The sequence below is a fragment of the Mustela putorius genome, unplaced genomic scaffold (genome assembly GCF_011764305.1).
Source record: "Mustela putorius furo isolate JIRA1106 unplaced genomic scaffold, ASM1176430v1.1 tig00000596_pilon_pilon_pilon, whole genome shotgun sequence".
Classification (NCBI taxonomy): Eukaryota; Metazoa; Chordata; class Mammalia; order Carnivora; family Mustelidae; genus Mustela; species Mustela putorius.
In genome coordinates this window covers 13720584-13732687 of record NW_025421428.1, presented here as the reverse complement: position 1 = coordinate 13732687, position 12104 = coordinate 13720584, and the positions used below count along the sequence as shown (strand labels likewise).

The following is a 12104-nucleotide window of genomic DNA, read 5'->3' as shown; positions in this document are numbered from 1 at the left end:
CCCACGGGGGCGCTGAGCCACCATGTGACAGGTGGACCCAGGCCAGCCTCTGCCATCCGTTCGCCCACGGACGGCAGGTGTGGGATGCGCACAGCCATGGTGGCAAGGGGCAGACGAGGCGTAGCCCAAGGGCAAGGTGCTCACTCGCCATGCCAGCTCTAGCTACTTCCGCGACGGGAAGTCCCTCCGTCAGGTGCTGGCCATCTGGCACTGACCCTCCAGCTAGCTTGCAGCCCTGAGGGGCCATTGGCTCTCTCAGGGCAAGGCGAGTGCTGGAGACCACGTTCTATCCCAGCAGGGGAAGTGACTGATTCTCTGATGCTGAGGTGGCCTTTCCCGCCCTCAAGGCCTCACGCCCACACCCGAGGGCTCACAGGGCCTTTGATCCGCTGAGACAGGCTGCCAGGGACACTGCATAGGACAAAGGGACCTACTTTCTAGCAAAGGAGGCGCCACGGCGGGCACGTGATCCTGAGATCCACAGGGACCACCCCAGGCTGCGTCACGCAGATGCTGCCTGCCTGAGAACGAGGTGCCGAGAAACGGGGGGCCTGGCGGGGGGACACTCTGTTACACCATGTCCCGGGTCCCCAGTGGGCAGACTGCATGGGTCTGGGAAACAGAACGGACACCGCAGTGGTCACCCTTCCCTCGGCCCCTGCGGGCATCTGGGGTTCCCGTGCCCTGGGGCTCGAGGGTCTGCAGGTTTATAGGTTGTGCTTGCCGGCGGTGGGGTGGGGGTGGGGGACGCTGTCAGCAGGAGACACGGCAAGAATGTCACTCAACTGTGAGCTCTGACCACCACCTGGTCCACCTGGGAGCCTCATGTCAGGACGGCATCGGGAAAGGAGCGGCCGCCCTGGCGGGGAATTAACCCTGACCGCCAAGGATGCTTCAACCCTAGGGGCAGAGAACGTATCCGGTTCCCCGCTGGGGCCCCTCCGGCTCCCCCTTGCCCACTTCGGATGGTAACTGGGTAAGAAAGGGGAGCCTAGACCCCTTCGGTAAGAGGGACACGGACTCCTGGCCAGGTGAGCCACCTAGACTAGGAGAGGGCTGGCCGGAGGGGCTAGGGGAGGAGGCACGTTCTAGGAGCCGCAGCAGCCCCGTGACGCGCCGACGAGCTGCAGTCCGTCCCACCAGCCTTCCTGGGAGGCTCCCTGGGAAGAAGCCGACCAGAATTCTAGAGCCCAGGTAAGCCCGTTCCACAGAGCAGACGGACAGAGCAGGTGTGGCGCCGTGTCCCCAGGCCCTGCCGTTCAGTGAGATGCCCAGAGTGTCTCTGGACAGTTCACAGCAAGACCTGGCCCAGGAACTAACCTCAGCCAGAGACCTGCCTCTCCCAAGGTCACGCCCTTTCCCCCAGTAGCTTCCGGCCTTTCTGCCTCAACTTGACACGGCTCTGAGGGGTCCCTGCAACCCCAGGGCCCCGGGGGGTCAGCTGAGACGCCACACCTCGTCTCCTGAGAACACCCCCAACCCTGCCCCATAGACCTCTGTCCCAAGGTCCTGGGACCCCGACCTGCAACACAGCTCCCCCAGCTGGGGTGAAGCCGGGCAGCCGGCCTGCCTCAGGGGCCGCTCCCACGGAAGGTGCAGAGGTCTGTGGCCCCCAGGAGGTTCTGGGACCATCCTGGGAAGCTCTTCAGCCAAGAAGCCGTGTGGGGAGCGGGGGGCAGCCCCCGATTCCAGACGGCTCCGCACAGCCGTTACAGGAACGACTGGTTGGGGCGGCGGGCTGACCTGGCTCAGCCCAGCAGTGTCGCAGACCAGCCTGGGCCCGCGCCGGTCACTGGCTCCACGTGCCCAGGCCTCTCCTCTCAAGGGGGGATATGGGGGCGCATCCTGGTGGGATCTGGAAATCACACAGGTCAGGTGGGCGGGTTCTGCCCCAGTGCATCCCTCGGCTTCTACAGCAGCCACCAGACTTTGAAAAATGTCAGAACTGCCCAACCGGATGTCCCCTGATTTCAGTGACAAGTCCTCTCCCGTTTGCTTGATGCTGGGGCACCAAGCGGCAACGGCACTCAGTTCTAGACAGTGGCCATGGGAAAGCTTGTGGTAAGCTGAGCAGAGCTGGCGCAAGCTCTCTCCTCCCCTCGGCTCCCTCCCTGCCCTGCTCCCAGAAGCCAGGAGCATCCTGCAGGGGTGGTGGGGGACGGGACAGGGGCCACCAGCACTGCCCTGGTCCCACATCAACATTGCGGACCTGGCAAGAATGCCCGTGGCAGTGGAGCGGGGCAGGGAACTAGGCCGGGGGGGGGTAGACCCGTGCGGAGTGGGGGGGCCCTTTCCCCGCAGTCCTGACTAGCGTCGCGTCCTCAGCAACTCCCGCGGATCCCGACGACCCAGGGTGACCCAGGGTCCCCAACAACCGTGGTGACTCAACTCACGGATGAGTGAGTGAGTGACCGATGAAAGAGTGAGTGAAGGAACAAGCGGACGGACGCGCGAGCCAGTGCCGGACCGGCTGCCGACCCCGGCGTGGGGCTGAGACGGCGGCGGCCGGGCAGTGACCGGTAAACGAGCTGACGCACTAACGGGTTGTTGGAGACGACATGACCAACAGGCCCCAGGCGGCGGATGAGCGAGGGAGCGACCGGGGAGACCCTGCCTCGCGGGCCAGAAGGGCCGTCCATGCGCGGGCACCAGGCACCCCCCGCGACGCCGCCGGCCCCGGCCCGGCTCACCCACCATGACGTTCAGGCCCTGGTTGGTGGGTCCCTGCGCCACGATGTACTCAATGCCGGTCTCGTAGACGTCCATGGGCCGCCGGTACTTGACCACGGTGCCCGCGATGTTGAAGTTCTTGGGGCTGTCCACCTTGAAGTTGCCGTTGAAGAAGTAGGAGCCGGCTTCATCTGCCAGGGCTGGAAGGGCGAAGCCCCGTCACCTGAGCCGGCCGGGCCAGAGGAGGGGAGGGACGTGGAGCGCCCCGCATCCCCCACCCAGGCGGCCACGGCCAGCTCAGCCCAGTGACCCGCCCCGGGACACTCCCTGCTGCGAGGGAGGCAGGCAGAGGCTCCGACCACATCGGGCACGCGGTCCTGCCCTGGGAACAGTAAGGAGGAGTGAACATACTTTCCCCATCAGCATAAATTGTCCAGGAGATGGATCGGGCTGGCCTGGAGCCTGGTGGTCCCGTCCAGCCACCTCTAAAGAGGCACGATGAGCAGCATCAGGGCTAAGGGACCAGGAGGACCAGAAGGGCTCAGAGACTGGGGAAGGTACACGGCGGACATCAGGTGTTGGCTGGCTCGGGGCTGGACTACTGCCAGCCGACCGGCTCCCTGCTGTCCCTGGGAGCCCTGACATTCTGTGGCCAGAGCTGCCGTGACCAGGACCATTTACACGATCCGTCCGTTCTCCTCAGTGTGGCAGGAGGCAGCCTGGGCACAGGCTTAGTCACCCTCTCATTGAGACGGGGTGTGGGTGGACGCTTGGCAAGAGGACCTCCGAAGGACGGCCACTCCCAGGGCCTGACCCGGGCCTGATGACGCCCGGACAGCAGGAACGGGCGTGCAACCCTCAGCACCCGTCTCCTGCCAGCCCCAGAGGCCGGAGCCACTGCCCAGAGCTGATTGTTTGGGGCCGCTGGGTGGCCTGGGCTGTGGAGGGCCGGCAGAGGGGCTGGGGGCCTTGGGCCTAGGGGACGGGAATGAGGAGACAGTCTGCATGCTGCGGCATGGCGCGCCTTTCAGAGGCTGTCTTTAGAGCCAGGTCCGGAAACGGGCCTGAGGGCGGGGAAAAGCTCCGTTGCCAGAGCTCCTGATGCAACCCGGGCAGAGGAGCCTGGCCAGTCATTTACTATCAGGCAGAGCAACAAGCAAGACTCATCTGCTGGAAAAACACCCTCGAGGTAGCAATATCAGAAAAGAGCGTGAATGACCACCCAGGCTTTGCGCCCTGGGGCACGTACTGCAGCCAGGTATGAGCACAGGGTTAAGTCACCGACTGGCCTCCAAAGCCCGTTTCCTGACAATAATGACCTTCCTTCCTGCGGTTCTCCCTCGGCTCGAGGCTGTCCTTGCTGTTTCCACACGTCTGGTTCAAGAGCGATACTCTGCAGCCAGCTCCGAGAGCGCAGCGTCTCCGGGCCTCGCCACCCTCCCAGTGGGAGACAGAGCCACCAGCCTGGCAGAGGCCTGGCTCCCGAGTTGGGGTGGCGGGGCCTGGGGCCCGGAGTGTGCAGCGCCACTGGCAAGGGGGCAGGGCTCGGGGGCCTCAAGGACGGAGAGCCCAGGCCAGGTCCCTCCTGGGGAACCGTTGGCAGAGTCCCCACCCACGGCATCCCCCGAGAAGGGTGGGCGTGCCCCCGCCCGTCCTGGCTCTCACGCACTGCCCTGAGATGCGGGGGAGTGAGCCAGGCGTCGGGGCAGGCTTCCCTGCCGGGGTCCCCGGCCTGCCCCGCCCCGGGCAAGGCCAGGTGCAGGACGGCTTACCAGCGGCCGCGCCCACCCACCCACTTCAGCCAGAAGGGCCTCAGGCTGCCCTCCGGGAGTGTAGACCAGGACGTTGCCAGGCCAACTCTCCGAACTACACGGGGACACTTTCCAGAAATTGTCACCAGCTTGGGGCCTCCCCACCTCAGCCACACACGCTAATCACTACAGAATCCTCAAGTTGAAGGCCCCTCCCTGCCCCGGCCCGGCGGCCTCCCAGAGACCCTCCAGCGGCAAGCGCCTGGACCCGAGAGCCACCAGGCCTGAGTCTGAAGCGAATCTCTGTTTCACATGCCCCGTGGCCTCCTGCTGGCCACCGACCTGCTCTTTTTCTGTCTCAACCTACTCACTTCCTGAGTCTCACTCTTGTGCCCTGGGGTGGGGGGCAGCCAGAGAACCCCACCTCCAGCTTTTGCCTGTGCCAGGCTCTCCAGGGACGGGGAACTCGCTACCTGTCCTCGCCGGCCCCTTCTTTGTCGAGTGGCTCTGAGGATAGGGCCTTCCACACTTGGGGGTGAGGTCCGTTTCCCTAGCACCCCCCTGACACACATAGACACACACCCAGGTCAAGCTCTGGCTCCTGGGGCCTGACCGTCTCCTGTGGGCCAGGTCCAGGGTCAAGCGCCCCTCCTGCATCCAGACATTTCCACGGCCTACAAAACCCGAAGCCCACGCCAGGCAGCACCAGGCCCCACTCACGTACCCAGGACGTCAGCAGACTTCTTCCGCTCCACAATCTGGATGTCTCGGGCCCCGGCTGGGATGTGGGTCACCAGAGAGTAACCTGGGGGAAACGGGATGAGAGCTAACAGTGGGTCCGCCACGGCCGCCACCTCTTGGCTGGGAAGTCCCCACCGTCCCGTGCTCCTGGGGGTGAGGGGCTGGGGCAGCCCTCCATGAACGTCTACACCCAGACCCAAGACCCAACTCCAAGGCCCTCAGAAAAGCCCTGTGCCACTGGAGGGCTGGCTTGCCACCCAGGTTCCATGGCCCTCTCCTATCAAGGTCATGGTGACCACACTCCTCAGTCCCTGCCGTAGCCCCTCTGGACAGACCCCACAGGCCACAGATACCCTAAATCTGCTAGGGGCCCGCAGACTTAGGTCCTACGCTGCCCTGTGCCACTGAGATGGCCCTGAGCCCCTGGGCTTCTGTCTCCTCATCTAGGACACTGGCTCCCACTCGAGGCCCGTGGGGTGGTTTCTGCAGGGCACTGAGCCTCGCCCTGAGGGTCCTGTCACTACGATTATTTTAAAAACCCATGCTGTCCCAGCATCACAGGGATTTCAAACACTTGCTGCCTTCAAGGATGGGTTGAAGGCACTGAGCTGAGGGCCCATTGCAGAGGACGGGAGGCAACCATGGGGACCCTCCGCAGAGACCCCCAATGACGGGACCTAGGGTCTTGGGGGACAGGGGTCTGAGGATGAGAGAGGTACTGCCAGCAGAGAGTAGAGGGTGGTCTGAGGAGAAGGAGGAAAGATCTTAAAAGCCTGGAGATGGAAACATTTCCCAGGAAACACTGGTGATGGAGCTTTCAGAAATCAGGTTTGCGGAGGGTGACACCTGTGTCCCAGGAGAGTCCCGGGCATCTGCCTCCGCCCCCTGCAGGCCTGCCCCTCCCCCAGCCCTGAGCTGGCCCCTCCCAGCCAGAGGGTGCTAAGTGGCTCTGGGCCGGGGCACGGGGGACAGGGGGGCTGTGGTCTGCAGCGGGAGCCCATTCCCGCGGTGTTGGCCGCCCCCATGGCCGCGGAGCTCGGGCTCCCTGAGTGCTGGGCTGGGCGTGGAGAGAGCGGGGTGGGAGGTGCGCACTAGCCCCCTCGCCCTGGCAGTGTTTCCGCTGCACACTGGTAGTACAGAGAGTGGGGAAAGCGCGGGAGAGGAGGCTTCGGTGAATGGCCATTTCTCTAACTGTAGGGTTCAGAGAATTCCTTCTCAAATTAGCAGCCGGCCCACAAGGTTCCTACACCTTTAATAATGGCCTTTGCACCGGCAGGGCTGGCGCCACGGTAAGCACACCCGCCTTTATCAGGAAGCATACGGGGGGGCTCTTAGGACCCTGGACCCCAGAGCCAAGCTGTCTGGGCTGGGACCCCACTCTGCCACCTCTGGCTGTGTGACCTCACGCCAGTTTCTTCGCTGCTCTCTGTGTTTGCACCTGCCGCGTGCCCATCCCTTTCTGGCAATGTTCTGAGGTGTGAGAGCCCCAGCCCGGCACCCAGGACCAACCCAGCAGATGTCAGCAGGATTGGAAGTGTCAGCCTCTAGCCCCTCAAGGGGGCAGTTCCATGGGGCATGGACCGTGTCTCCCAGGCTTTCGTGTAGCCCCCAGAACATGGCCCTAGGCACTCAGAGGGAGATGCGCTGCTGTCTCCATGCCCCGGAATTTGGCAGAAAGCCCCCCGCCCCCTGGCTGTGTGTTCTTCAGACCCCCGCTGGCTGTCTGGCTCTGGGTCCCCCATCTCAGACCCTCCTACCGTTATCCTGTCCCTCCTCAGTGCGGCCTGCCCATCTCTCATCCACAGCCTGTCATTAACTCCGAAATTAGCCCTCCTGTGGGGAGTGGGACTTCCAGGACACGGCTGGGGTCCCCATGGCCCCGGGGCCGAGGTGGCTCCGACTCCAGACTTGCCCAGCTTCCCTCCAGAACCTTGAGCCGGCGTTCCCATGACGGGCCTCGGTTTCCCCATGTGCCTGCTGGGTTTCACGCGCCCCGCCTTCCCCAGTCTGACCCCACGAGTATTCACTGAGACCCAGAAATGCAGTCAGCTCCACACCGAGGGCTAAAGTGCATTGTTCCAAACCACAAACTGTCACGCGCTGAGCCCCCCTAGCTGCCCGCCACGCCCCACCAGCCCCAGCCGAGCCACACCAAACCCGCACGCCAGACGGACGGATGGACGTGCGCTGCCTGGGGAAGGGCGAGGCTGACTCAGTGCCGGAATCGGCCTCTGCACCTCTTCGGCCCCCTGAAACTCAGGTTCAGGGGCTCAGGCCCCAGAATCCTCATACCCAGACTCAAATCTCACATTAGCTGTGAAGTGGGGGAAATGTGCCTCAGTTTCCCCCTTTTGGGGCTGCTGCAATGGTCAAACATGATCCCCCATCCAAGGGTGCCCTGAGGCGCCTGGTACGCAGTAGGTACTCAATAAAGAACGGCCCAGGATTCCTAGCCAAAGGGGGGTCTCCCGGAGCACCTGGCCGGCCCACCCAGGGCCCAGTGGGGAGGATCAGGGGCCCGAGAGGGAAGGGAACTTGCGCAGAGGCGCTCAGCAGCTCGGGGCCAGGCTCCCGGGGGGCCCTGGGTGCGGGGCTCTTACCGAGGTGGGCGTTCCCTTTGCGGTAGTTGCCGGTCACGTGGGTGCAGCTGCTCCCGTCCCCCTGGCAGACGCCACACTTGTCCAGCGTGTGGGTGGAGAAGAGCACCCCGTCACAGCCGATGGGCTGCAGGAAGGAGACGGAGAGAGCCGCTGGGAGAGCGCCGGGACCCGGCCCGGGCGCCGCGACGGCCACAGGCAGACAGGCGGGCGCTCAGTGCACCGAGGCCAGCAGGACTTTTGCTACAATGTTTAACAACCTCACATTTTCCAGACACGCAAACCCCCCGCAGGTCGGTGAGCTTGCAGGACGTGCCGTCGCGGGCGGGGACCATGAGCTGCCGCTGGCCGTCCACGGTGGTGCAGTGCAGGTCGCAGGGCTTGCTGGAGATGTGGACGTAGTCGTCTGAGGGGAGACGGAGGCTCTCAGGGGCGGGGGTGGGGGGCGCGGTGGGCCTGGGGCCCCCCCTCCCCTCCACGGAGACCGAGCTCCGCCCACCCATGGCGCAGATGGAAAAACTCGGGCCTGGAGCGTGAGGGGGCTGGCCCGGGGTCTCAGTGGCAAAATCAGACCAAGATGCGGGGGCTCTGGCCCAGCCTGGGGTCCATGAGTTCCAGCTTCTGCCTCCTCGCAAGTGGAGGGCAGGTCCCTCTCCTCAGCAGGTCGGAACCAACGGCTGGCCCTGCGCTGTGGGTCCAGGGCCCCCGGCACTTACTCCACGAGTGAGAGAGACCAGCTCATGCTCTCTGTCGCCTGTGACCTTGGACGAGCCCCCTCCCTCCGGGTGTCACCCTCCTGCCTGCCCACCGGTTTGCATTAGGGAGCCATCGGGTGGGGGGTGGGGCACGCCCCTGCCTTCTGCCCCCCCGCTGGGCCGCCCCAGGCCGGGTACCAGGGTACAGGGGCTTCCACTGGTGCGTCCGCCCGTCGTACACACGGGAGTTGAAGGAGATGCACTGCTCCTCCCGGAAGCTCCTCCCGTCCGGCGGGCAGTCCTGCAGGGCGACAGACGGGAGGCTCCAGGAGGAGCTCAGCCTGACAAAGGCATTTTTGTCCGGGCTGAGCAGGAAGCAGCTGCAGCCGGGATGGCCGGGCCTGAGCCGAGGCCCACATGATGGCCTCTCGTTCTCCCTCAGTGTCACTTGCTCTCTGGAAGGAGCAAGGACAAGCAAAGGGCAGCTGCCGTCCGTGAAGCACGTCCATGCGCCGTCCCTCCTCGTGCACTGGGCAGGGTCCTGCCGTGTCCCCGCCAGCCTGGCCTCCTCCCCGGACGCGCTGGGGCGGGGAAGGCGCCCTGGCGTGGGCAGGGCTTGCACTGGCGCCTGCTCGCCCTGTGTCCCTGAGCAGAGGCCCACCTCGGTGTCCGTGGCTATGGCCACGGTGCTGGAACATGGCTCACTGACTGAAGGGGGGCTTGAGTTCATAGAAGAAGAACCCCGGGACTGGGAGCAGGGGGAAGCTGGTCACTCCGGGCTTAGGTGGGTCTACCTCTGGAGCTCATGGGCAGCCAGGAGGGAACAGACCAGAGACGCCAACACAGGCCCTAACTCCCTGCTCGTGTGCATAGGCAGAGACACAGCCACAGGGATACCGGGTCATAGTTACAGAGACTCCAAAGCCTTGCTGTCTCTCTGCCCCACACCCTGGAGCTTGGGTGCAGACCAGCTCGGACCCCATTGAAAGCCACCTGGAGGCTAAGCCAGTGTCAGTGCCTCTGACCCCCCCTTCCCTCCTGGGGGGGCTGACAGCACCAGCGCCTGGGGGAGCTGGGGTGTGCTGCCGTGGAACTTTTCACAGGTGGGGACGGGGACGCCTGGTGACTGCCTGTCTCCTGGTGAGCACCTGGTACAGGACTTGTGAGCAGAGTGGGGGGCCGTGGCCAGAGATCTCAAACCGTGAGGCTCCACTCTGAGCCCCCTCCCGAAGCAAAGCCTCCTCCCTGTGAGTATGGAGCACAGCGGGTGCAGGACAGACTCGATCTGAGGCAGGAAGGGGGCTTGGAGCCCAGGACGCCTCACCATCCTTCTCTTCGGCAGGAAATAGGGGGCAGGCCCAGGACAGAGCTTGGGGGAGGGGTGTTGAAATCACACCGGGTGGGGGCCTCACCTGCACTCTGCACAGCTGGTACCGCTTGGATGTCCCCGTGCAGGTCCTATTCCCAGCGCCTAGGACGGATGTTCTCCTGGTGGGAAGATGGGCTGAGCTAGGATTGGGAGCCACGAGCTACAGGCACCCAACCTTACTCCTACTCCAGATGGCCTCTGGGCTGGGCCCCAGAAGCCCCCCTAGTTTTTCTGACCTTCACGGCTCCACCACAGCCCAGGCGAGGGATGCTATCCAACTCCCCTCTGTACTCCGGGCACAGAGCCCAGGGTCTCTGTACACAGAACTCAGAGTAAAACCAAGAACGTTTACTGTGCCCCAGCCCTGGGCTGGTAGGTAGAAGGCCCTAGTGATGTCCACAGCACCGATGAGGAAACCGATGTTCAGAGGGGTTAAGTCACTTGGCCAAGGTCACCCAGTTAGGAAGCGACAGAGGCAAGGTTTGAGCCCAGGTCTGTCTGACGGTAACCACTGGGCCGTACGCTGTTCCCCATGTTCAAGCAACTCATGTCCTCAGAAGAGAAAGCCAGGGAGACCTCACCCCTCACTGAAAAACCCCAAGAAGGGGCGCCCAGCTGGGTCCGTTGCTAGAGCACCCACTCTGGATCTCGGGGTCATGAGTTCAAACCCACGTTGGGTCTAAATCTCTTTTTAAAAAGAAAGAGAGGGCGAGGGAGAGAAAGAAGCGGGGGTTCCCAAGAAATGGATCCTGCTCTCATGAAAGTGCTGTCCCCACGACCCCGGAGCAAGATGGAGCCCGGGACACAGTCGCCCAAGAGCCTCAGCCCTGACAGGCCCGTGAAAAGCCTGTGGTTCACCTGGCCTGGGAGGCCTCCAACAGAAGACCCCCTCCCATCTGAGACGACCCCCACCAGCCACCCCAACTCCCCCGGCACCTGCTGCCCCACCCCCATACCGAGCCGCTACCTCTGCTGCAGGCAGTGTCGCTCCTGGGACGTCACCCCGGCCCCACAGCTGCGGGAGCACGCCGTCCACTTGGTCCACTCTCCCCACCAGTAGGCGGTGGCGTCAGTGCCCCCCTCCAGGCTGTTGGACGTTGGACTGTTGTCCTGGGCGGCAGTCCCCACAGACGGTTAGAAGGCTGAAGCCCCGGGCAGGACTGGCCTGCCATCCCCGTGCCCTGGTCGGGAGTATACGGTCCCCAGATGCCCACCGGCTGGGTCACTCGTTCCCCGGGCCCACGTCTCCAGGGCGGTCTTGGAGGGAAGACCCTGGAAGCTGTGGGCCATGGGTCCTCCCGTTCTTGAGTCTGAAACATCCCGGGGGCTTGGTGGGAGCGTCCTTGCTTTCTCTGTCCCGAGCACCTGGGCCCCAGCCCGGGCTCTGCAGGCCCCTCTACACGCCTTGCTCCAGGCCCCTCTTGGAAGGGAGCCCTCGGCTCCCTCCAACCTCATCCTGCCAAATCAGAGAGGGATCTGAGTGGCCGGGGTCTGGCTTGTAAGGGTTGTCCTGGGAGCTGCTTGGGGCTCTGGGAATGCGTGCAGGGATCCCTGGACACCTGCCCCACACCGGCCACACCCCCTCCAAGCTCAGCCCCTCCGGGTGAGGGACGCTGTTCGCCACTCACCGTGGCCCCAGTGGGTGCCATGCCCCCAGCCAGCAATGCCCCAGCCAGCAGGGACCAGACCCAGAGTGAAGGCTGCCGTCCGCCATCCATCCTAGGAAGCAAGACCACAGTCACTGCTAGGCCAGGCCCAGATCTTCTGACGGCTGATGAGGAAGAGGGGAGAGTCCTCGGGGCCCACACAGAGCAGAGGCCGGGAGGCTATCTGGAATCAATTGCTGGTGGCTGCCTGGTGGCCTGTTGGGAGAGGTCGGGGGGTGATTGAGGATGTCTGCACAGGCACAAGTCATGGGTGGAGATGCGCTTGCGGCCCCTGTTCCCCGCACCCGCCCCCCTCGAAGGGCAGGCAGGGACGTGCTCCGTGCTTCGCCTCGGACCAGCTGAGCCCCTCAGGTAGTGCCTGTGGAGAACCCCACGGACAGCTGAGGAGGCCATAGGCCCAGGCCACACCCACTGTATGAAGGAGCCAAACACCAGAGCTCGTTGCCTGGCAGAACCAGCCCGAGTGAGAACTCCTGTGGATTTTCATCCCCTCAGGGCTGGCTGCCCGCATGGGAGAGGAAACCCCCCGCCAGCCACGTGGGGCTGCTGGAGGGGCCCACGGAGGCCACCTGCTCTGCCTGGCCTTTCCCCTCCCTGGCCACCCCTGCCCCTGC

At 64.4% G+C, this 12104-nt stretch overlaps 1 protein-coding gene across 3 annotated transcripts in view; it reads right to left on the bottom strand.

Annotated features, from left to right (window-relative positions):
• ADAMTSL2 (ADAMTS like 2) overlaps positions 1–12104 on the bottom strand; it is a 31038-nt gene that overhangs the window by 17486 nt on the left and 1448 nt on the right. For 2 of the 3 annotated variants that reach the window (XM_004757010.3, XM_045082698.1), the window contains exons 2-9: positions 11452–11685; positions 10791–10933; positions 9867–9942; positions 8653–8755; positions 8020–8165; positions 7763–7886; positions 5146–5226; positions 2695–2870 (exon numbers count right to left, since the gene is read on the bottom strand). In XM_004757010.3, coding sequence (XP_004757067.1) covers positions 2695–2870; positions 5146–5226; positions 7763–7886; positions 8020–8165; positions 8653–8755; positions 9867–9942; positions 10791–10933; positions 11452–11541 — 939 coding nt within the window. In that variant the 5' untranslated portion in view covers positions 11542–11685. The remainder of the gene's footprint in view (positions 1–2694; positions 2871–5145; positions 5227–7762; positions 7887–8019; positions 8166–8652; positions 8756–9866; positions 9943–10790; positions 10934–11451; positions 11686–12104) is intronic. The other variant, XM_045082697.1, reaches the window with a different exon arrangement.